At 44.8% G+C, this 25,728-nt stretch overlaps 1 protein-coding gene across 3 annotated transcripts in view; it reads right to left on the minus strand.

Moving 5' to 3' along the window:
* ext1c (exostoses (multiple) 1c) overlaps nt 1–25,728 on the minus strand; it is an 80,419-nt gene that overhangs the window by 6,401 nt on the left and 48,290 nt on the right. For all 3 annotated transcript variants that reach the window (XM_061092866.1, XM_061092868.1, XM_061092867.1), the window contains 3 exons: nt 7,465–7,558; nt 4,991–5,098; nt 1,831–1,950 (listed from right to left, as the gene is read on the minus strand). In XM_061092866.1, the coding sequence (XP_060948849.1) occupies nt 1,831–1,950; nt 4,991–5,098; nt 7,465–7,558 (322 nt within the window). The remainder of the gene's footprint in view (nt 1–1,830; nt 1,951–4,990; nt 5,099–7,464; nt 7,559–25,728) is intronic.

The raw sequence follows: 25,728 nt of genomic DNA on the forward strand, positions 1-25,728 counted from the left end.
TGGGTGATTTCCTCCGATTTCACCGGAGTTCAGTCTGTTGTTTCGCCTTTTTTACGTGCTAAAATTGACATTGGCAGTGTGTATCTGTGTGTATGTGTGTAAAAAACTAATATTAGGAGGTTATTTCTTTTCATGCATCATCTAACCCGGGGGTTAACCTTCATATGACTTTCTCTCAGCCGCAGCAAATACCTTCTGAAGCACATTTCTTGAAAGAAAAAAAGGGGAAAATGAAGGGAGAAGGATTCTGTGTGAGCTTCGCTGGACGCTCAACCTGTGAGAAATAATCCAAACATTTCTCCATCTCCTCTGTAAATTACAATGATTCTTTCAAAGCCCTGAACTTCTTCTGAACCTCCGAGGCGGCGCTGAAAACATTTCTCTCTCCGTCTGATGATGCCGAGCACCGAGGTTGGAAAGCGGCAGGTTGAGACTGATATTTGCGATGTAATGATATATCATTTCTATACATTAGGGGGATTTCTCCGAGACTGGAGGCAGATCGGAAGTGTGCTGCTTTGAAAATGTTCAGCAGACGCACAGTTCAACACAAAGCCGAGGTTCTAAAAGAGTTGAGAAGTTGGAGCGCGGGCCAGGATCCAACCCCCGTAATCATAAGGGACAGAAGGTTGGTTTGACTCAGATGTGAAGCCTCTGAGGACTGATGATAGCACACGGCCTGTAAACTGCAGAGAGGTAGCAACTACGGCTCCGTGCTCAACAGAGAACCTGTGTTTATGTCGGTGGCTTTTTTTATTTTGTAGATGTTTTCACTGGAAAGGGAAGAGTGCTGCATATTTCTGAGCAGAATTGTATGGTAGCAGAAACGCTGAGAGCTGTAAAAATGCTCCAATCGGGTTTCTGGTCTCGGGAGCCAAAAGCGACATCGCCTTTAGTATGGAGGAGGGGGGGCAGACAGAAAGTGTGGCTCTGGTGATGAAAGCTAAGATTTGGCAGCAGGAGCGTGTGAAGGTTTGACTTCAGCATTTCAAGCAGCTTTATATTTTGCAGCAAAACTCATTCCAAAGATGTTTTTCCCTCCGTGAGTTCAGTCTTTATGAACAAGTTTTAAATCAACTTGAGGGTTCTGACCTCCGTGTGAACGGAGCGTTTCAAATAAAGGGACGAGTCTTGCATGGTTCATCTCCCTCCTATGGTCAAGTGTAAACTACTTAACGAGAGGGCAGTGGTTTGAAGAAAGGAATCCATGGGACTGAAAAGATCTTTTGAACAAACTCTCTAAACTGTGATAGCTAACGTGGGTTGTTTAGTCTTTTACCATATTCAGTAATTCTTTATTGAAATACACGATGTACAATCCCAAGAGCAAGATGTCAGACCTGCGTTTGAGGAGCTGTGTCGAGTGCCTAACAGCGCCGGCATGTTTCCAGCTGATAATATATAATATAATATATATTTTTATATCTGTATGAAAGAAAGGAACAGAGTGCCTTTGTCATTTTTCCTCAGCGACATCTTGGTTTTATGAAACCAGACGTTACCATATTTGGAGCTTCCCCCTACACTTGCGACCTGCAGCCATTTGACGATACTAGCTGTTAATCAGATGATATCCATGTCTCAATGCATTCACTGCCTTTTGAATCTAAATGGGACCATAGTTAATAACATGAACATCCCGGAGGACTTTAAACTAGAGAATAAACCATTAACTTCTCAGGAAAATGTTTACTTTTCTCAGGTCATAGTAATTTTTCTCGTTGTCACACTCCGCTGGTTATTTGAATGCAGAGAAGACGCTGAATTATATGAACAGTATCTTCTGACACATGAATCGAGCCTTTCTACGCTCGGTGTGTGGAAGCTGACCTCCAGCGTGGTGAGGACGATCTTGTCCACGGAGGAGAAGTAGGCTTCCCACAGCATCTGGGTCCTCTGCCGGAGAGCCAGGACCCGCTCGTTCCCAACCGCTCTCACTGTGGACGGCACCTGAAGAGACAGGAAGAGAGGGGATCAGACACGGAAATGAGAAAATAAAGAAATTTAAAAAAAAGCTTTTACTTGGATTAAAGTCTCTTAACATAGATGGGAAAAGAGCAAACGAGGAGAAACGGCATTTACGTGATCAAAACTGTATAAATCCAATTGAGTGGTTGCCTTAATCTCAACCCCTACGAAAAAATTTAACATGGAGCTGTTGTTCACATAATTAGACCTTAATTAGAAAGGTCTTTATCGGGGGGGGAGGGGGGGGTTCGAGTAAATTGATTTCATCACTTTGAGAGTTAAGCTCAGCGGCTCAATCAAAGTGGATGAAAGTCACGTTGAGCCGAGGGAGAAGCGGGAGCGGCTGACTCCTTTTAAAAACTCTTTAGTCTCCACAGGCAGAGCACTTACAGATTTGCAGAGCAGGAGTAAAAGGAGCCGACAGGCCACTAAATCTGTCTCTGTAGCTTTTTTAATTCTCGCCTTGTTCTGTCAGCCTCCTCTCGGTTTCTCTTCAAACACCTCCCTTCATCTGCATTTCACCACTTCAACTCGACACCCTTTTCTCTTTTACCCTATCCTTCCCCCCCCCCCCCCCCGGAGTGCATATGAAGAACGGCTTCCCCCGGAGTCGTCCTCTGTTCCTCTGACGTGTCCCCCCCCCACCCACACTCCTCTGCAGAAGCCTCACTCTCAATAACCTCAGATCATCGACTGTGTGAATATTTCTCGTGCATGTTAAGGCCAATTTATGCTTGTCCGTCTTTTCTAAAACGGATAGATAAGACCGCCCTATCCGTCGTGGAACGCCCTCTTCGAGCGCCTCGGAGAGCTTTTCGTACACCTCTGATTTTTCTAACTGTCCGTCTTTATTTCGGAGACCCCACGGACAGCTCTTGGCTGGGATTGGTCCGCGAACTACATCATTTCCCTACGACGTCATTTCCGGACCTCAAACTTCCTGCTTGACAATAAACCCAAACACAACTACGATTCTACGATTAATGTGACGTGTGTGTTAAGCCAGCGGAGTTGTCCGGCTGACGGTGGCTCGTTAGCGTACTGACGGCATGTGTGCACGGTCACATACGGTTATAACGAGCTTTCAAAACGGCGCTAGCGGGCTAGGCTAGCGGGCTAGCCACCATGCTAACTGCGGTGGTAACAGTGCAAAAACCCGCCGTCACAACTTTAATTCCACTTCTATCATGACACTGTTTCTATAATACCGTCAGGTTAGAAGCAAACACTGGGTAGTAGTTAGTGTCGGGAGTCCCTGCTGACTGTGTGTGGAAGCTGGGAGGGGAGCTAGCTTGAAGCTAGCTCCGTCTAGCTTCAAGCTACACGGAGCTTTAAGCTGTGGAATTAGCAACAGAGTTCGGAAACAAGACCGGGGAACCGCTGCGCTAAGAAACGATAACATCAGCATTTTGACCCGCTGGGTGTCACTTTATTTAGTTCTGTTAGTTGCCATGGTTCAGTGTGTGGGACGCAAGCTAACAGAGATAAACAGACACACGTGGACTTCTTCTTCCCAAATGGGGTAGGCTTCTCTGAGCTCGTCTTCCGTTGCGCCACCTATGGGTTTGGCGGTGAATTGTTTTCAACGTACAGTCGTCGGAGATGTAAAAATCAAAAAGACTCTCCGCTCTCCGTGCAACCCTCTCCAAGAAACGGATACGTAGAAGCATAACGGAGCCTTTATATGGGAGCTCCCGCAGGTCTGCAGAAATGCCACGGAGGAGGTCGGCTCGTTCAATCCACTCCTGGCGTCATTTGAAAATGCAAGGTCTCTCATCCTGCTCCTGTTCATTAGCTGAATGTCAATTCATGTCTGCTGCTGGTGGAGATGGAGGCGAGTCCATGCAGAGGGGACATGATGTAATTTGAGCGAGGGGAGCGAGATAAGGGATGGAGAGTGAGAGTGAGCCGGCTTTACTCGCCCATTGTGTTTATTTGTGTGCGTCTGTGTGAGATGAGACGGACACGGAGGACGGCTGCGTTTCAACTGAAGCTGGATTAGAGCTCGTGTTTGATCTCACGGGTCCTGGACCTGTAACCACGCTGTTTGATACAGGTGGAGCTTTGTAGCCGCGCCTGGTGGATGTTTCCCATTGAACATAATTACATTCACACCCAGTGAACCTCTTTGTTGAGCTAGGATGTAAATAGGGCTGCAGTGGCCTTGGATCTGTAAATAAACAGGAATCTCATTTGTCTTTCACAGAAGAACTCAGTTACTAATCTGTCTCTTGTTTTGACTTTTGAGAAATAGTAAAGAGGGAAATCTGGTCAGCAACAGCTTGCGTGGGTCTATAAAGGGGCACGTTCACACTGACCCTGTTTATTCCAGACCTTCACACAAAGTGTCATGTGAGAGGTGGCTCCAATAGAGGTGGAGGCCTCAGTGCGGGTCAAGATGAACCAATTAACCTGGTTTCGGACTTTGGACCAATTGCATGAAGAAGCCTCACAATCGTAGTTGCCCTGAATCTTCGCCTCTGATGACGTAATGTTTGAATTACGAGGATTTTCATTCGGTGCATTCGAGTGTCGAGTACTGCGCCTGAAGCTGACGCTGGTAGTAATAACTATATTCATTATAGTTATTATATAGTTATTTTATAGTTATAGAAACAATTAATTAATTGTCTCCACTCAAATGGAACAACAAGTCGACTTAATTATTAAGTTTATGATTAAACTCTGAAACATCAAGCCTCAAAACGACATAACACATCTTTTAAACCTTTTTTAAATAAAAATCGGCTGATTTATCTGTATCACACATTTTCTTTACACCCTGGGTTTATATGGCGACATCAAATCTAGGAAAAGTAGTTTATACAAACCGGCTCCTTCTAAAAAGCAATATTTAAAAGTAAAAATAAGTGAGTACCCTGAGTTGGTGTTTGTATCTGTAGGTGGATTTGTTGGACAAGTGTGCACTTGTGTATGCTGTGTGTGTGTGTGTGTGTGTGTGTGTGTGTGTGTGTGTGTGTGTGTGTGTGTGTGTGTGTGTCTCAGTGTTTAGTTGCGTTACCTGCAGCAGTAATCTCTCGTCTCCCTCTATAACCGCCTGGTTCCACTGGATGATGTCTGAAAACGGCAGCTCCCAACCGTTACTCAGCAGCACGGGGATACACGCCGCCTGAACACACACAAACACACACACACACACACACACATATGTTAGAATGTAGGGAGTCTGACAGAGACACTGGTGGTGATAAACCAGCTGATGTGTGTAGAACAGAGGAGGGAAAAAAACCCATGTACATCTCTGGTGCTTTGATCAGCTGCAGATTTGACTGGGCTCCTTCCAGCTCAGCTTCTCTTTGGCAATTAAACACAACAGAACAAACCACAACTGCACGGAAAACAGTACAATCTGTGTGAGCTCAGTCCCAGCTGCTTGGCTCTGTGATATCACAAGTTATATGATCAATGTGCCTGTGTGAACATGAGTGTGTGTGTCTGTGTGTGTGTGTGTGTGTACATGTAGGATCCCTATAGGTTGCTGGAATGAGCAACACCTCCTATCTGTCCTTTCCCAGGATTCCCGGGGGGGGGGGTTTGTCAGACACTGTCACTCAGATACATGCAAACACAGATGTGGCTGACAGGTGCTGACTCTGTGTACTAATTAGGTTGCAGCTACTGAGGGACACATGCAGGGAAGCAGGTGAAGCGAGGGGAAGGAGCGAGGGATGGGGGGATGAGAGGAGAGCGAGAAGGAAGCGCTGGGTGCGTGGAGACATCACGCGTTATTGAAGTTGATTTTTTGATGTTGCCTTATTCCCCTCACTCGCTGACAGCTTTTTGATGTTGTTCCACTTTTTTGCTTTTTTTTTTTCCGAGGCCTCCTTTGGTCTCTCTCTCCTCTCTGCACGTCTATCCCTTCTTCTCTCTGTACTCCCCTCATCCCATCCGGCTCTCTTCCTCTTTTTTCGACTTGTGGTCTAGGGTGTTGATGTGACTGGGTGTTACTTTTTTTTTTTCTTTTTCTAATTAAACCACCAGAGAGCAGCAGCAGGCAAAATGGTGGAGATCAAAGGTTCTCCAGGCGGCCCCGGTCCATGCTCCTGCATTTCATCTGAGAACAGACCCGCTGAAGGACACTCCAGCTAATGGGGGGGCTTGTATGTGCGTGCGCTTGCATGTGTCCGTGTCGGCCACCGGTTAGAACAAGGTCACGCGCAGACTCTCGGGGTGATAATCCAATGCCTCTAAATTTGAAATGCAGCCCAAGGCCTCGCCTGAGTCTTCTTCCCCGGAGATGAGGCACTCTAAGGGTGAGTTTAAAACATTTCAAGCGCCCTCTGCCTGGAGGTAGGGTCATATGAAGCCTGTGTGCCATGTAGTTTTTTTTTAGGGGGGTTTGTTTATATTGGGAGGTGAAAAAGGGAGAATTTGGGCAAACGTGTATGAGGAGGAGAGGAAATGTGTCTCTGCGGATATTGGAAAACTGGCACCGGGCTCGCCACCACGCTGGGAGTTGCCAGTTCTTTTGTGGGCTTGGCTTGCATCAAAAAAACAAAACATATATATGATCCAAAGGGTCTTGAATGGAGTAAAAAAAAAAAGAGAGGTGGAAGCAGGGAGAAAAAGAGTGAGAGTGTGAAAAAAGAGGACAAAGAGGAGGAGACAGGAGGAGAGAGAGGGACCCGCACTCCATTCCTGCTGCCAGGCCAAGTGGGTTGTGTGTGGATTCGTCCATTCAGCAGACATCGGCTGTGGGGCAGACTGCCACTTGTGTGGATGCTTCCGGAACATTCATGCACACACACACACACACACACTCACACAAAGCCCTGGAGAGCAGTGTGGCCAGGGAACCCTGTAGCAGCTTTCTGCGAATCTAAAAACAGCCACTACTGCTTCCTGCTCTGGTGTGAGCCGTCGACTTGGGTGGCGTCGGGAGAGAGAACTACAACAGAGCGACGGCTTTTAACCGTTAAACTCTCGCTTCGCTGCCGGCAGCCTCTTTGTCGTTTGTGCACATTTCACTGATGGACTCTAAATAACGATGCCAGCGTTGGTGTGCGGCTCCACGTACATGTTAATGGAAACGCTTCAGTGTAAAAGGCCTCACTCGCAGCAAATAGAGCCTTAATGGCGAGATCTGCACTCAACGCTACACAATGATCTTGGGAAAACACTCACAGATGTGACCATTAAGGTGTCGATAACCAGGAGACTAATATATATATAAACATTCTGCATCCTGTGCACTTCCATGCTGATTTAACTGTATATAAACTGGATCTAGGTGGACTGGGCCTGTTTCCTGTGAAAGTGCAGTTTAACAGTGTTTGTGTAGAGGAAAAAGCTGCAGCTAATGTTTCTGTGTGATCGTTGTGTTGGCACGTGGCACGTGGAGCTTAGCTGGAGAAAGCTAAACACTAGTGCTCATGCAGGGTTAATGCGGTGGTTCGATGCAGAGAAATGCAGACGTAGAGATGGATAATACGAGTAATGAGACTTGGGTGATGGTGCATTTTCACATATATTTACCTGTAGTGACTCCAGGAAACGGAAGGAGCCCAAGCGTCGACCTCGAGGCACCAAACAGAAGGTGGAGTTGTGGAGCAGCTCCTGGTAGTCAAACCTGAAAACGAGAAGAATTATAGACCATTAACATATAGTATTCATTTTATACATTCATTTTTCTCAGTAGGTGAATAGGCAAAAAACGTTTGAAAGTAAATACTCAATAAAAAGGATGTATAGGAACAGAAGGACACACAGTCCTACACAATTCCAGCAGCAGAACATATATATACATATATGGTAATTGATTGGAGAGAAAGAAATGTTTCTCTACTCAGTTATGTCCTAGTAAAAACATAAAGTGAAGGAGGGAAAAGGTCATTGACGCATATTAGAGCTGCATAATAGTTATTATTGCGGAGCCACGAGTCCAAATCAGAGATAAATCAGATTTCTGACGACTACAACTGCATGAAAATGTGTCAGAAAACAAGTCTTAAAATGGCAAAATGTGATCAATTGATTAAAATGACCGAACGACAGCCAACACATTTAATAATCCTCCTGCGAGCGCGGCCACACACTCTTCCTCTGAGATGTGATACTCCGCATCTGTCACACATAAAACGTGATCTGTGCTTTTCATCGCTGATATTTACTCATAACGGCTCCGATTATGAGCCGTCGTAAATCTTCCCGGTTTCTTTTCGCTCCCTCTCCACTCGCATGTTGGCACCACTACAGACATCTACTGTACGTTGTAAAATATATATCCATCACTGAGTGCATGAGTAAATACGCCTTAATCCCTGTTCTCTATAGAAAAAATGTTGTAAACAAGACAATGTGAACTTGTGCCAAAGTAAGAAAGTGCCTTGTTCCCCCCTGTCTGCTGCCGTACGTCAGCCGCCTCATGCTCATATTTCATACTTGCGTCGTGTAAAAGAAATATATATAATAAAAAAAGGCCGAGTGGAAACCTCTGAGTCAATGCTCTCCTTCAACAGCCTCGTGGTAAAAGAGCTGCACACTGGTGTAAACAGATTAATGAAACAAACAGCCTCTTATGGGAGAGTTTCTCCTTCTTGCTTGTTCCTCCTCATCTCATCATCCCACCCTGCTTTTCGCTGTAGGTCTTACTCCGCTCCCCCCATCGCCCTCCTCCTCCTCCTCCTCCTCCTCCTCCTCCTCCTCCTCCTCCTCCTCCTCCTCAACCCCTCTGCGGTCTTTCTGCATGCAGCCCTCCGCTTGTTTATTTGCAGAGGGAACGTCAGAGTGAAATACGCCTGCCATTAATCTTCCCAGTCACTCAGTCATTTATTTAACCCTCCGTGAGTGATGAGGCGCAGGCGTCTCTCCTGCTGCCTGCATGAGAAAACTGGGACTTCACTGCTGAGGTTGGCGTTAATTAACACCTCGGTGCCTGGACGTCCAGAATCTGAGTGCATGTCCCCGGGTGAGAGTGCATTCAATATGAATGTGTCAAAACACACCCACGCACAAACACTGGCATCAGTTTGCTGAAAGGCAGCCTTGTGGTTCTGCTGTGATATTCCTCCACCTGTTGACAGAGCTTTGCCATCACTGCTGCTGCTGGTTTACATATACATGTGTGTGTGTGGGCGGGTGATGGATCATCCTGCATCTGCGGCAGTTTAAATCTGCAGCGTGGAGCGTGGATGCACATTTCAAAATGAATCTCGGGGCGGAAAAAATATCCATCGTGACCGTTAAGGAGATTAACACGACGTGTTTCTGAGGGATTTTTGTGTCCAAATCTTGTTCTGAGCTCAGGGTCAACACTAAGCGTTTCGATATGCGTGAGCAGATGAATGTGTAGATGTGTAAACACGTAGAACTCCTCCGTGTATTCGTGTGTGAAAGAGAGTCAATAAGTGTGTAACTGAGAGTGTGTGTTGCTTTCAAAAGTAAATATATTCACTTCTCCAGCAGTACATTGGTTGTGGGAGGAGAATATATTACTATCCTCCTGGTAATGTATGTGGGTGTATGCATGTGTGCAAGTTGTACATGTTTATGTATGTGTGTGTCTGCATGTGTGCAAGTTGTACATGTTTACATTTGTTAGCATGTATCGTGCATAATGTTAAACAGTGGGAATCAGCATGTAGTGAGACTAAAGGCCAATTTATGCCTCTCCGTTTCTTCTATTACGGACAGATAAGACCGCCCTATCCGTCGTGAAAAGCCCTCTCCGAATGCTTCGTACAGCTTTTCGTACACGTCTGATTTTTCTAACTATCCGTCTTTATGTTGGAGACCCGACGGACCGCTCTTGGCTGTGATTGGTCCGCGAACGACATCATTTCCGTATGACGTCATTTCCGTATTTCCGGACCTCAAACTTCCTGTTTACTTCCTGTTTACTTCCATGTAGCATCAAACCCAAACACAACTATGATTCTACGATTAATGTGACGTGTGTGTTAAGCCAGCGGAGTTGTCCGGCTGACGGTGGCTCGTTAGAGCACTGAGGGCATGTGTGCACGGTCACATACGGTTATAACGAGCTTTCAAAACGGCGCTAGCAGGCTAGGCTAGCCACCAAGCTAACTGCGGTTAGAACCCGCCGTCACGACTTTAATTCCACTTCTATCATGACACTGTTTCTATAATACCGTCAGGTTAGAAGCAAACACTGGATAGTAGTTGTTAGTGCCGGGAGTCCCTGCTGACTGTGTGTGGAAGCTGGGGGGAGCTAGGTCCGTGTAGCTTCTAGCTACATGTAGCCTCAAGCAGATTCAAGCTGTGGAATCAGCAACACAGTTCGGAAACAAGACTGGGGAACCGCTGCGCTAAGAAACGATTACATCAGCATTTTGACCCGCTGGGTGTCACTTTATTTAGTTCTGTTAGTTGCCATGGTTCAGTGTGTGGGACGCAAGCTAACATGTCAACAGAGACACGTGGACTTCTTCTTCCCAAATGGGGTAGGCTTCTCTGAGCTCGTCTTCCGTTGCGCCACCTATGGGTTTGGCGGTGAATTTTTTCCGGACGTAGACTGACGGAGAAGTAAAAATCAAAAAGAGTCTTTGCCCCCTGCTGAGAACTCTCCGAGAAACGGACACGTAGTAGTATATAAGAGCCTTGAGTCGTCTCGTCTGAACCACTTTCCTCTCTGGGCCTGCTGTTTGTGTGTGTTCGTGCATTGTGTGAGCTTGATAATGCAAAAACTGCAAGTCAGCTTGTGCATGAAGTGGTGTGTGTGTGTGTGTGTGTGTCTCTGTGTGTGTGTGTGTCTGTGCATGTGAGAGCGCCTGTCTGCAGATCCAGCAGTCTGCTGGCCGCTCTGCCTGCTGCTGTTCTTTAATGAGGGATTGTACTTACAGTAAATGCAGGGAACAAATAAATCATTTAACAGCACTTTGTCTCTAACAACAAACGACTGGGCTGCTGCTGCTTCTGCTTCTCTCCTTCACTCTCCTCCTCTTCTCTCCCTCTCTCCTTCTTTTCTTCCCCTCTGCCCTTTGTCTCGTTTTTCCTTTGAGTCTGCAGGTTTTTGTTTGTGTGTTCTCTCCGTCACACTGGGAAAACAAAAGTTGCAGTGTAGTTGCGGTTTGTGTGTGCAAAGGAATATGTGTCCTGGATTATTGCACTACAGGCAAATCTCCTGGTCTGTGTTTGAATGTGTGTCTGCGTATTGAAAAGTTGGTTCACACACTTTAGAGCTGAAACAGGCAACTGGCAGTTTATCAATTAGATGATGGAGAGAAAAGTGAAAACAGCAACAATTTCAATAGTTGATTCAAGTCGATTCCACTCCTACTTTCTACTTTCCCTGCTTTTTCTTTCTCTATTATTAAAGTAAACTCAACATATTTTGTTCTTCAGACAAACTCAGCTCTACAAACATCATGAATATATCAATTTTACAGTTGACATAGAAAAAAATAATTTCTTTCAGTGAGCCCCAGCCAACCATTACTGTCTAATCTCTTCAAGCTATTCAGACCATGTTGGTTTAGTTTGTCGAGGGTTTGAAGTGTCGACAGAGTATTTTCTCTTCAGCTCTCTGCAGGACTCATTGATGAAAGACAGAAGAAAGACAGAATATGTTATGATATTCTAAAGTTTCTGGGAAATCCACAGAGAAATAGTTCATATCACACAATATCCACACAAATACATTGTTGATGGAAATCCAGTATTGCCATAAAGAGGTGCTACTCATTTAAGCAACATAAGCCTGGTACTCTGGAGATATTAAACCTTTACAGCGGATGGTATTATAAATAGCAAAAACCACTGCTGGAAAAATGTATATCATCTTATTCAATATACAGTATTTCCATATTACACAAATACAAACAAGAGGAAAAGGGAGAAAATCCCCAGAGGGCCTGTTCTACCTCCAAAGAAAAAGAGCATTTGCATGCGTGTGATGAATGTGACAAATATCTGAGTCAGTGTGTGTCTGTGGGGGGGTTGGGGGGGTTGGCTGGTGGCGAGACCACGCAAACAGACGGTGAGTCACCGTGCATTAATGTGCATGTGATCGCACGCATGTCATGTCGCATTGTGCCCGACGAGGAATGTGGAGCACGCCCGACCCCCTGCGCGTTAACGTGGGAAAGCATGCATACAATATGTGTAATGTACACGCATGTACCTGCACTTACTGTATAACACCAGAGGGGAGGGGAGGGGAGGGAGGGGAGGGGGTTGTACTGGGTGGCAGCTTGGCACGATTGTTATCTGTGAGCCCTCATTGTGAAGGAGCTCAGATCTGCTGTGTGGAGGTGGATTACATTACACAGTTGATATACTAGTAGATTGTCGTGGTGTCAGTGTTGTGTATGAATACTGTGACAACACCAGGGTAAACATGCAGCTATCAGGCCAAATGTTTACTGTTCTGTTGAAATGTGAACAGAAACTGAGAGGGGGAGTTCCTTGGCGTCTTGTTCTCGAGTGATGGGAAGACGGAGCTGAGAAGTAAAGTGTCTTCTCACTGCAGCAGTCGATCTACGTTCTGAACCTCACCTGAGGTCACGAGCTCCGGAGAAGAACCAGATTGCAAACTACAAGCGGCCTGGATGAGTTTTCTCTGCATGAGGAGAGAGTTGAAGTGGGTCGGGCATTTAATCAGGACGGAGGTGTTCTGGGCAGACTCCACTCAGGGCGCGGATCACAGAGGTCAGAGCCAGAACTCACTGGAGGGAGTGCATCTCCCATCTGGCCTGGAGCGGCCTCAGGATCCACCAGGAGGGATTCTAATGCACTTTGTGTGTTTGAGTTTTTCTGATTGTTTATACACAGTCATTTGAGTTTAATGTGTACGTATTGTTCTGCCCCCACGTCACTGTTCCAGGAAGTCAGATACATACTGTTATTAAATATTAAACATCTAATATGGAGCCGCCGGTATATGTAAAAGGATAAGAGAGGTTGGTTGTGTTGCCATGACTCACGCACACCGATTTAGGCCTGGTCTTAATATTGTGATCTTTTCTCATATTTTTTGTCTCAGATAAAAACAGACACACAAACAGAGGCACAGGGCTTTCTCACACCCACTCACGATCTCTCTCTTTCTCTCTCACACACACACACACACAGACACACACACACAGTGCACAACAGTCTCTTCATGCATTGTGCATCCGTGTGATACCCCTATCATCAAAGCTGTGTTTTCTAAGACGGCCCCACTCGGAGTCGCCCACAGTGTGTGTTTTTGTGAGCGTGTGTGTTTTTGCGTTTGGCTGATAAGGAAATCTGCTTCTCCTCAGCACCGTCCCACTGATTGCTTCCTTCCACACAAAGTCCCTCCCTGTCTCCCTGTCTCCTCTCACCCTTCATTTTGTCTTGACCAGGATTTTAATGTTTTTACTACAATAAACACGACTGCTCCTCACCCAGTCTCCCCCTCTGTCCCTGCTGCCTTTATGGACCCTCATCCCTCACTTACAGACACTTAACCCGTTCTGGACCTGAACTCTGGAGTTTGTCTTTCACATACGAAGAACACAGACGAAGAGCAGACTAATGTCTGGGTAGAGCAGCAGAAGGCAGGACATGGCGTATAAAGTCGGCGTATTATTGTTTCAGCTCATCGACCCTGGTGCGGCCCCTTATCGCCAAAAGGCTTCTATAAACATGACACCTCTTTTTTATCCTGAGGTATTTGATATCTTTTTGGTTTTTCACTTTTACGTATCAGAAATGTGAAAAAACACAAAAAGAAACTGTCGGGACAGGCAGGAAAAGTTCTGGAAAACCGCCTCTATCTGGAAGATTTCCTGAGTTTGGTGCATGTCTGAGCATCTTCACTGTTTTAAATAATATTGACTGAGTGAAAGTAGAGAGGTGGAGGTGGAGGGGGGGTAGCGGAGGGTCTTTGATTGACAGCAGCTTCTGCTCGGTTGATCGCCACGCTGACTTCCTGTAAAAGGTCAGATGTCAATAGAGCATGAGACCGTTGGAGCGTCTGAGTGAGTGTGTGTGTGTTTGACCTAAGTTATGGATTAGCCGCCACGGCGCTAACAGGCTGCCGTCGATACTCTGTACTGTTCATCTCCGTGTGCACCAGCACAACATGACCTGAAATGACTGCTTTGATAATGTCAACGCACACACACACAAACAGACGCACACACACACACACAATAAAACTTATTACCAAGGAGATAAACCTAAACCAGAACAAACTGTTGCTCCATCACTCTTCCTGAGTTATATAAGGAGGCAGTTTTGTTCATCATGTGCTGCGCTATAAATTTTGATAACTTTTACATTTGTTTGCTGTTAAACCTATAAATAAAGGAGAAGAGAACAAGAATAAAACGGAGCCGGGCTTCGGTGCAGGCGAAGCACTGAAGCAGTTTACATCAGCTACTTCTTTCATACTTCACAGTGACTAGTTCATTCATTCATTCGCTTTTTATCCATTCATGCATCCGCCCACCACCCACTTGAGTTGAATGTGTTGTTGAAACTAAGATTTTTGCTTCACATACTAAACTGAGATGAGTTCTATCTTAGGAATTGTCATTGTTGCTGCAGATTCTCAGAGATTCTCAGTGAAGGAGCAGAGCATGAGCTGCTGTTAATGGAAAATTCCTTGACATAAAGGAATAAGTAGATCAATTGAAAGGTTGACCTCCGTTAGAAAACAGATGGGACATAAAGACATGTCTAGAGATATAATAAATAAATGGGGGAGCCATTGTTGAATTTACAGGAAGAGAAATATCTTCAGTGCCGACTGGAAGCTACTCGGACGACCCCGGCCTTGTTAGTGCTTCTTCTATCTTCTTCTTCTCAGCTCACTGTTTGTTCATGTGTTCATTTTTTGGGTACTTTTGGTTTTAATTTGTTACTTGATGCTATTAAAACAAAGTACAACGTCATGACTGGCAGCGGAGACTCACTCGCTATTGGTCAAGCGCTCGTACAAGCAGGACATCATTACAGTAACGAAGGAGGAATGAAGTCAGATGTTTAACTTGCAATGTTTGTGCTCCTGCAAAAATAAATAACTGATGTAGCGAGAGCAAAACCACATTTTACTCCTTTACTCCTTTAGAAAACATGTATTTTCATTTGTGTATTTAAGAGCTTCGTGTTTACAAATCTTCACTTTCATCCAACGAATCACAGAAAGAACAAAACAGAAATGTTTCTTGTTTTTTTTCCCCAAGGTTAAGTTTAGAATGAAATAACTAAAACCTTTATATTCCTGGGATTGAGCTGACACTGTTCCAGAGCTACTGAGAATAAGCCGTCACTGCTGTATTACAACTGTTTTATAGTGAGGTAGCATCGAAAGAAGCATAACGTCTCTTTATATTTCCTCCTCGGCTGTAAAATGAAAAGCTTCACAATAGCTGTGTGACTGCAGCTGCCAACCCACTGTTTCACTGGAGGGTGTCGGGCGTTCGAGACGCAGTGAGGTGGCAGGAGGGCAACGGGTACTTGAGAGGGAGAGAGGGAAGAAAGAAAAAATGACAGGAATAGCAGAAGAGAAACACGGAGATGGGGAGAAATATGTTTGTGGCCAGCTGCTGCAGCCGCTGGGATTCAGGAGGAGAGAGAGAGAGAGAGAGAGAGAGAGAGAGAGAGAGAGAGAGAGAGAGAGAGAGAGAGAGAGAGAGAGAGAGAGAGAGAGAGAGAGAGAGAGAGAGAGAGAGACATGGAACTGCAGCCCTGTCTGCAGGCAATGGGTCAGGAAAGAAATGAATACTGTATTTAGTGTTAGAAAAGTATCATGTGGACAATAACCCGTTTTTTAAATTTTGAAGATTGGAAAGTATGAGATGTTAAAGGTGGTTGGGGTAGTGGTGGGGGGGGGGAGACAGACTGAAAGGCAGGAGGCTGAAGAGACAGTTCAGATTTCAGTGTGCAGAGGAATGAGGTCTTATAGTGTCCGCTTACATTAAACATAGAGGACGAGAGAGAGAGAGAGAGAGAGAGAGAGAGAGAGAGAGAGAGAGAGAGAGGAGTGTTCATCTTTGTGTGCAGGGATATGGAAGCAGCAAGGCCCATAATCTTCACCTCTTTACTCTTATCTTCCCGTCTTCATTTATCTTCTTTCGTCTCATTTCATTTAAATCCATCGTGTTTGCAAGGGAAGGTGCAGCCAGATGTTAAATCCTGTCCTGCAGCTGTAGCACATGTAAGGAACGGACTGTGTCTCTCACACAGACACACACACAGACGTACACACACACACACACACACACACACACACACACAGACAGACACACACACAGACAGACACACACACACACTTCTACCTCGCACTGTGTAGCAGATGGACAGATAAGTCATCTCTCCTTCAATCACTCTTTCTTCATCATCATCATATTTTTATTCACTCTCTCCCTCTGCCTCCTCATCCTTTACTTTCTTGACGGCGATCTATAGCATCACTATCTCAACAACAGCTTATTGCGATTAATTCATAATCCAAGAATTATATAACTCTTTCACAAAGATTTAGAAAGATGCTGCTCAGAATGAATATAAAGTAAACTTGGAAAATGTTGTGTGGACTGAGCTGCTTTTTGGATTTCGTAGCAGCTAAAGTAAACTTTCAAAACATCTTCTCCGCATTTTGGATGGAATAAGCTGCAACTTTTAATTAATCTTTGTATGAAACAGACAAAGATTTCACACAAGCAACCACAGCAAGACATATCCGCTAGATTTTCAGCAAAGTATTGAGATGGTTTGAAAGTTTCTGAGTGAATCCGACACGTGCATCTCACCGACAGTCGTCCTATCCCTCTTCCTTGTGTGTTGCCATGGTGATCCGAGCCACGTGTGTGGTTCAAGTTTGTGGACGGCACGGTGGAGCAGAGGTTAGCCTCTCACCTGGGGGCCTCTCTCTCTGTGATGTCTAAGCGGCCCATAGGTGTGAATGTGAGCGTGAATGGCTCTCGGCCCCGCGGGACCCCCCCCTGCCCCCCCGCCTCCTGCCCAATGTCGCTCAACCCGGCAACCTTCAAAAGATAAGTGCTTTAGAAAATGGAGGGATGGAGGACGGAGAGGAAAGACCCTCGAGTGCTACTATCAGAAGCATTTGTCACCATAGAAATGAAAACACTACAAAATGTCCTTGTGTGTGGTTACAATGACATTATGATGTGCACTAAATCATGTATTTAATATATTTATACAGTTTTTAGGTGCTTAGCGGGAGAGTTAAAATAAAGTGTTGTCTCTGGTTTGACATGGTCATAATCTTTATCAGCCAATTTTATAGAATTTATAATAAATATTTAATGTTATAGAGAAATACTTCAGATTAAAGGTGCCGACCATTGATCGTAACAACAAATTATCCAAACTTTTCAGAATAAAACTCTCAAATCAACTTGTTGAAAATTTTGACAGCCACTGTTCATATTTCTTCATTTTCAAACTACCCTGCTTATCTTGAAAAGTAAAAAAGACGGCGTACATTTATATTCGCAGCTTAAAGGCGACTTTAAAAGATGAATAAACTGAAGCTGGACGTTCCATCCGTCATCCATTATCTATACTGCTTATCCTGGGGAGGGTTGGAATAGTCGCCAGTGTATCGCAGGCCTGACTTTCAGAGACAAACTACCATTTACATCTGCAGTTTGTCTGAAGCTGGCCCCTGGCCGACCTGGGATTTGAACCAGGAACCTTCACAATGAAGAAGCAGAAAAACACAATATCTGTCTGGGGGACTGGAGCCTTCTCGTTTCTCTCGCTCTCTCTCTCTCCACACTCTGGTTTTGTGACAGGAGGCTCGGGCTGAAATCACCATATTTCATTCAGTTGTGTGTCTCAGCCTCTGTCCTCCCTCTGTCCCTCTGTCCCTTCCGTCCTGGCTCTGCAGCAGTGTTTCAGATAATAGTCGCCCATCGGGGGTTTCAACACACGGGACTCACTTCTGCCAGCCTTCACCGACCAGGCAGTTATTTCTGATGCCTCCAGTCGTCCTCGCCTTATCCGAAGCTCTCGTTCCTCTGCGTCTCTCTGCCGTCCAGCAGCAGACTCACTAATGGATTTTCTGCCACGTAGCTTTGTCTCTCTCGCTTACAGAGAATCATTAACGCTGAAGGCTCGAGTGCTCGGCTAAAAAGGAGCCATTTCTTTTTTTTTTTTTTCGCTTTTGCATTTGGACCCAATTGTTTTCCCCTTTTGTGAGGATACGTCGAGTGAGTCACTGTTTCCTCAGAGGAAACTCTTTAGCTCCCTCGTTATAATAATAAATCTTCACGTTTTCTTGGCTTAAAAATATCACGTCCTCTTTAGCCTGAAGACGTGTTGAAGTCACTCCCATTTTCACCTTTGACGCTAATTACATTAACAGCCTGACAACACAAACAACAGCAGAGCAGCCTTTTGTCACAGAACTCTTTAAACAAATTAATTTCCTACTCATCTTATACAGGAGACTGCGGGTTTAGACTCACAGGAATAGGAAAGAAGAAGTTAAACACCTCAAATGCACAAAATTATGTTTCTGACTGGATAAATGTCTTTTATTTTAGTTTATTCCGGTTTCTAAAATGATACAATCTGAATATAAAGATATGAATCTGTATGAATGTATATTATAAAAGCAAGAAACATTTTCCTTATTAGATGATAACCTGTGTTGTTAAAATTAAGTAGACACCAACTTTGGACGAAGTTTCGAAGACACAAGGTACATTTTTGGTATCAAATGAAAATTGTGAGGATTATTTTGTTTAAAAAAGGTTAAAGTACAAACAACTGGAAATCACTGAGTTAATAAAAACACACGTGGGCCTAAAATCCATTAACAAATCAATGTACCGTTATTGCAAATGTCATAAATGTGTTTGCTTACATGCAGATTTTTGTTTTTTGCTCCATTTCTGGTTTTGTACCTCAACATTCCTGCCGTCCTCCAGTTATTATCTCTGTTGACTTTACACAGGTCCTGAACTCTGCGAGACAAACCACACATCCACTGCTGTTGCTTCTGGACTCTGTGCTCCGCTGCACATACGCTCATCATGTACACAAATACACTGACCACCAGCCAGCCTGTCATTACACACAGTCCCTGCTCTGCTGAGTGTGTTCCTGTGTGTGTGTGTGTGTGTGTGTGTGTGTTGGTTTATTTTAATTCCACTCTCCTACTCTCGTCTCTGCCTCTTTGTCTTTATCTCTTTCTTACCCCCGTCTAATTACTCAGAGACGGGAGGACTAAGCTCTCTAATCTGAACGGCTCTGACCCCCCCACCAGCTGATCCCGTAACACTGTTACTTACACCTCAGGTCGGGCACGCGCACACACGGACGCTCGTACGCTAGCACACGTGCAAACACACATGTGTGCTGGAGCCAAACAGACAAATGCTTGAAATATATATTTCAAATAAATAAATAAAAGCATGATTAATATCCTTCATTATGTCCATATCATTACACAAAGTGAAGGGCAGAGATAGTGGAGGCAGAGAACATGTTTCTTAACCTTCCTGTAATAGATTCTGAATTCAAGGATACTCTAAATGTTTCAGTAAAAAACTGTGCCACTATTTTCTGTTCTGCTACAATCTGCCGAGAGCTTTTAATATTTCCCTCAAATTTGTCCGCCGTTCATTTAATGACAGAATTGTGCTTTTATGCAGATTAAGGCTACATTAAATACCGCACTTTAACCAGCCGGGCTTATCATAGTGCTTTCCACTAAATCTGTTTACGGTAGCCTTAATTTGACATAAACCCCATGTTTTACATAGCAGAAAAAATGATTTGATAAAAAGCAGCAAATAATGCAGGTTTTTAGCAACAAAAAAAAAGCCTCTGAGAGTTGAGGACAGGAGGATTAAAACGTGGGTTTTCAGGCGACATCACTACAAACCCAAACGAGCACAGATACCCGCGGTCCTCCTCGGGCATTAATACAGCGGTCAGATTCATGCGGTGCCCAGAGAGAGGGTGTGACAAACTTCATCGTGTGGGGTTGTGGGTTATATAAATAGAAACGAGAGCACAGCTGTCCGTCCATTAGGCTAAAAGCACAGCAGCACAGGAACATGAGGGTGAAGTCAGAGGCCGGCTCGCCTCCGTGTGACACAACGGGGAAGAGGAGGAGAAACACGGAAAGAGAGATCTCTATATAGCGGCGGAGAGAACTGAGGATGTAGGGAGAGGGAAGGAGGATGGAAGGAGAAACGATGAAATCTATAAGGACAGAAATAGGTTTGATTTCAAGGATTGTACCAATCCCTGTAACAAGGGGAGAGATGTAGATCTAAAGAATCAAACGAGACGAGGGAACAAACATCTTGGTTTCTTATCACATGTCCCGGCGAGCTGCTTCGTGATGATGTGACTCATGATGAGGGAGTGGTGTCAAGCCCGTCTTCTGTCAATTAGACTGGTTGAGCATTCAAACTGGTCCCAGACCCCAATAGCTCCCAAAACCCACTGTCCCTCTGCATGTCCACTGATTCTCATTCATTTGATTAAACTGTACATTTCCTGGAGAAGCACAACATCAGCTCATGGGCCAGTTAGTCAGTCTTATACTGAAATGTAAAACTGATACTGTAAGATTCACCATTTCAGGGAATCAATCAATCAATCAATCAATCAATCAATCAATCAATCAATCAAATTTTATTTGTATAGCCCATATTCACAAATCACAATTTGTCTCATAGGGCTTTAACAGTCCTAAACCCTCAGCAAGAGTCAGGAAAAACTACAAAAAAAACCCTGTTAACAGGGTAAAAATATGCAGAAACCTCAGAGAGACACATGTGAGGGAATGAGAGCTTGGCCTTACAATTGCACTCGTTTTTGTTGTATTCAACCAAACAAGATTCAATTAATTCTAATTAATGAGCTTTTAAGGTGCTGGAATGAGCCGGACTTGCTTTGTCCAGTGCTTTTTTAACGAAGCTATGCTAAGCTAACAGGCCACTAGCTGTGAAGAAAAACATACGAAAGTGACATTGACTCTGTCCAAGAAAGAAAATAAGCATATTCAACAAAATGTCAAACAATTTCTTTAAAAGTCTTACTAGTTTATTTGGTTAACGTCGAACTTGTAGCCCTGGGCCCCGTTACGGAGCCCTCACATCTCTCATTCACTTTGAATCGTGAAACTTCACGTGTTGCCGAACTGCATTGTGGTTCTACCAGCCAATCAAATCACGTTTATGCCTGAAATCAAATGTTAAACTGGTTCTGGAGAGAGGACGCCTGAGGCCACTGGTGAACCTGGTGTGTGTTTATCAAGTCGAGCAGTTTATTTCCCCTGCTCTTCCCATTAGTGTTGCATTGAGAGCTAGCACGGCACATTAGCATGGAAGCCAGCTGTGTAACGTGTCCCGAGCTGGGAGCTGTGGGGACGGGCTTATGGAGTTTTCTCTTTTATCGAAACCCTGAAAGATTTAAGACTTCACAATATTCAGACTTTTTTCATCCTGTTTTCAAATGAAATACCCCATTTCAAGATTTATTTTAGAAAAAAGAGAAAAGACAGAGTAATGGAAATCTCTGCACTGGAGAAAGAGAAATGACACTTGATTTAACAAAACGTTTGGAGAAGATTTGATTTGTGCAGTGAATATAGTTTAAGTAAGTATAGGATTTCTTGCAGAGAGGAGAAAATGCAGTGTTTCGAGTGAGGAACATCAGAAGAGAAGGAGGACACGCAGAGAGAGAGAGAGAGAGACAGAGAGAGAGAGAGAGAGAGAGAGAGAGAGAGAGAGAGAGAGAGAGAGAGAGAGAGAGAGAAAGCAAAGGTAGATCTGGGCAGAAAATAAAACACAGCATGCGTCTGGGTTGAGAAAAAGAAAAACCTCCCTCAGCATGCTGGAGGTGTCTGCCGCAAGTCTAGCGTGACTGATGTGAAATCAGGTTTTCTGCCTATAAATACAGAGCTGAGAAAGGCAGGGACTCTTCCATTTCCTCCTCCTCCCCTGTTTTCCTGCACCAGGCGAGTGCGTAGGCCACAACTCCGCTTTCATTTTCCATTAGGGTCTGATACTTCATTCGGTATGCCCCATCGCAGAGTGATGGGGGGGAGGGATGAAGAAGGAAAACACAGAAAGTGAGAGTCTTTCATTACTGCGCTTGGTAACTAATGATGTTAGGAGGGATGGATACAGGAGGGAGGGATGGAGAGAGAGAGAGATAGAGGTAAGCTGGAAGCAGCAAACGTGCGTCAAGTCTTTTGGGCGAGACGAGAGAGGAATTATTTATAGTGAATTTACACATCAATGACAGTTTTCTCCCCTTTGTGATTTCCCTGCCGCTCTGTGAAAATAAAACGTGTCGGGAAGTCGTACCGGATGGTTACAGAAGCTTCGCTTGTGAGTCTGCACACGTGATTTCACAGGAGAAGAAACAGTTGGTGTCCTTGTGAGTTTGTGTTAATTGTTCCACGACAGGAAAGTGCAGACTAATGCTTTGTTTGCCTCCTGTCGCCTGCCCGAGAGTTTCCAGCTCTTTGGTCGCTGGGATGACACAAACCGAGCGGATTGTGTCTTTTAACCACAAAAAAAAAAAACACACAAACACATCATGGAGTACAAGGGGCCATATCGTAGAAAAAAAAAGTGTTTGAGGCATTTTGAGAATATGGTGGTAATTGAAAATCATACTACTACAAAATTACGGTGGTAATTCGATCAGAAAACGTAAAAACAAGAAAAGAAAAAGATGAAAAACTCGACTTTGTTCTCAAAATCTCCTCTTTTCTCTTGAATTGATCCAAACACTCGGTTGTGCAAACACACACAGACACACAGGGGCGGACAAACCCAATCAGCTCCACTTTCCTCAAAGCTGCGCGACCTCAAGTCCAAACAGACAACAACAGACACGACAGTCAGTGACAATACGCAGCTTTACCAACGACCGAGTCCAAACGCAGCCATTAAAGCTATTTTAGCTCCGAGCAAATAGTGCCACATATAGACAAGCAGCTGTACCAATAGAGACGGGTGAAACGCCCATACACAGGTGGGGCTACAATAGGTATGGCTGTCATGCGGCGGCTCCTTTTGAAGTCAAAGACAAGGGAAGGTTTGCAGAGGCTACCGGATCATCTGTGCATGTGTGTGTGTGTGTCAGTCACATATATATATATAAAACGCTCTTTTCATGGCTCCTGACAAAGCCTCAAATAGCTCCTCTGTTAACATAAAGGCCACGGTGCCGACACTGTGTGTTCCCTTTGCTCCAGAGTACACGTGCAAGAGTTTCCAGACACAGGTTGAACACAACACTATTTTCTGAACATTATGTCACAGGAGATTGAATCACAGTTTGGGCGTCAAAACGACTCTGAGTTTAGCTTTTTTACGACAAAACATAAAAACGTAGGACGGCTGCTTGTTTAATGGAGCCATCTCTAAATAGAGCCTCTGTTCATAAAGTCCGTCCATTGATCATAAACCTTCACGGTCGAATAAGTGGGATTGACTCTCCCAGGTGTCTCCGCTAAACTTAGCCTGTGCACGAGGCGTCGGGGGGTGTCCTGCTGTGGCGTTTTTGTTTTCCAGGGAAGAACTTTATTTTAGAGGCAATGTTTTGAGCTGGTTAAAGCCATAGACTCTATGTATAAAGATGGCTGATAAGACAGCTCACGGAAAGTGAAGCCAAATCACCTTGCTCGCCCCCTGCAGGCAGTATAGGTAATTAACCCCCGTCTCTGCAAACACTCAAATGATAAAAGTGCAAGATGGCGGCTCCTGTATCCCGGATATATTAGCCTAATTTTTGTTCAACCGGAGAAAGTGGAGATGCGTTGTCCATCTTTATGAGCAGCGCTTTCCTGACATAAACGTTAATATAAATCTTAATATAAAAAATATGTATAATATTTCTTTCAAATATGATCAAAACAAAATGGAAATCTTTTAATTGCACGACTATGAATTCACTTGAGCAAACAAATGCAGTTTTGTATTTTGTTGTACATGACACGCAGCATGGACTGAATATCTCTTAATATCCTCTGATTGCGAAACCCCAAAAATGAAACATATGCACTGTAATTGCATGACATTAGCCCAGATTGTTATTGTGAGGGGGGGGGGGCTGTTCGATGTGTGGTAGAGGGGGACGACTAAACATCGCTGAGGAGAGTTCTCTGCTGCGACTCCCTGGTGTGAACATAATCTGTCTCCATGATATCTCCTCTTCTATTAATAGTCGCAGGTTTTAGGGGGTTTTGCATATTTCAGTGAGCCGCATCCTGGACCCGATAACGTGTAGGGAAAGAAAACTGAGTCACGATCAAGCCTGGCTTCACACCCATCTGTTGCCGTCTACTATTTATTCTATCAGCAACACGGCAGACGACTGCAAAAGTGTGAAGTTTGGATTTGAAGCAAAGAAAAAGACCGAAATACAAAAGGATTCCAGGACGGAGAAAACTTCAAATGGCCTCGTCCCGACTCAAATGGATATCACAGCCGCACGAGAAACATATTTCTGCCGGAGTCGCGCACAAATCTCACAATTTTCTGCTTGACAGTTTTCACCTGCGGTAAATATTCTCTGGATACACACAGCCCTGGTTTCAGAGATGGGGTTTAGGGGATATTGGAGCTCGCCGTGACCCTTTCACCTGTGAAGGATATTGAATGGACCAAGGAGACAGTGTGAGGCGGGTCGGCCGGCGGACGTGTGCAGACAAGTGGAGCGGAGATGAAGGAAGACGCACAACAGCGGAACCGACAGCGTGGGCCGGGCGGAGAACAGATGTGTTCCTTTTGTGAGGGTCATAAAAGTGAGTCATTCAACTCGATTGGCTGAGAGAAAAACCGACAATTGCAAAGAAAAGTGAAAGAAAAAGGGGGCGAGAGGCGCCGGGCTGGGGAAAGGCGCAGGCACACGGGAGGACGGGAAATGCAAAAGACAAATAAAATGCCGCGTGACGGAGGGAGCGAGAGAGCGAGGTGGATGTGGAGGAATTAAGGGAGCAGCGGGGGAAGAAGGGAAAGCAGTGGAGGAGACTAAATGGTCTCTTTTCAGCGGCAAATGCGCTGGCGGTGAAATCCATCACCGGAGGTATACGGCTGGCAGCTCATCTACACTGCAGCCTTTGTTTTATGGCGTTGACACCGCCGCCGCCGCTGTGTTTTCATCAGTCAGGGCCCTGACACCACCCGGGGGGGGGCCGCACATGAACAGGCACACGTGTGGGCGAGCGGATCACTGCATCTGCATATCTGTGTGTGTGTGTGTCTGTGTGTTGTCTCATGCGTTCCGTTGAGTGAGTGATGCAGCGTTGTAGGCCCCCTGATTAAATCCTGAAAATACTCAAGTAATCTACATAAGAGCCTCTGTGTGTGAGGCAACTATGGATTTTTCTTTTCTTTCCTCCTTCTCCTGTGCGGCAGATTCTATTTTCCTTTGTGGCCAATGCCCTGCAGCTCCGAGCAGTTCGTATTTCAAACACTAATTCCTCACGCTCTAAGGACAGCAGCAATATTTCCCCCAGAGAAAGTCCCCCGAGTGTTGATTTAGGCCACGGATACAAGTGTTCGACCAGAAGTTACAAAACTGCAGCGTTACAGTTTAGAAAGAAAATGCTTTTTTTTATATCACCGACCTGTGTGGAAACAGCAAACAGGGCCACTTTTAATTGTTGGTAACAGTGGTGATAAATCCTCTTGTACAAGAAGCATTTATTATGTCGTATTGAAGGCGTTTTCATGACCTGCGAGTAAAGTCACATGATCTTTACGTGATCATGTGACTTTCACACAGACCGGATCGTCGGCCCGTATCACCACAAACTGTCTTGACATCTTCGTCTGTGTCTTCTACGTGTGTGTCAGTGCT

Source organism: Limanda limanda, chromosome 19 (assembly GCF_963576545.1).
Source record: "Limanda limanda chromosome 19, fLimLim1.1, whole genome shotgun sequence".
Lineage (NCBI taxonomy): Eukaryota > Metazoa > Chordata > Actinopteri > Pleuronectiformes > Pleuronectidae > Limanda > Limanda limanda.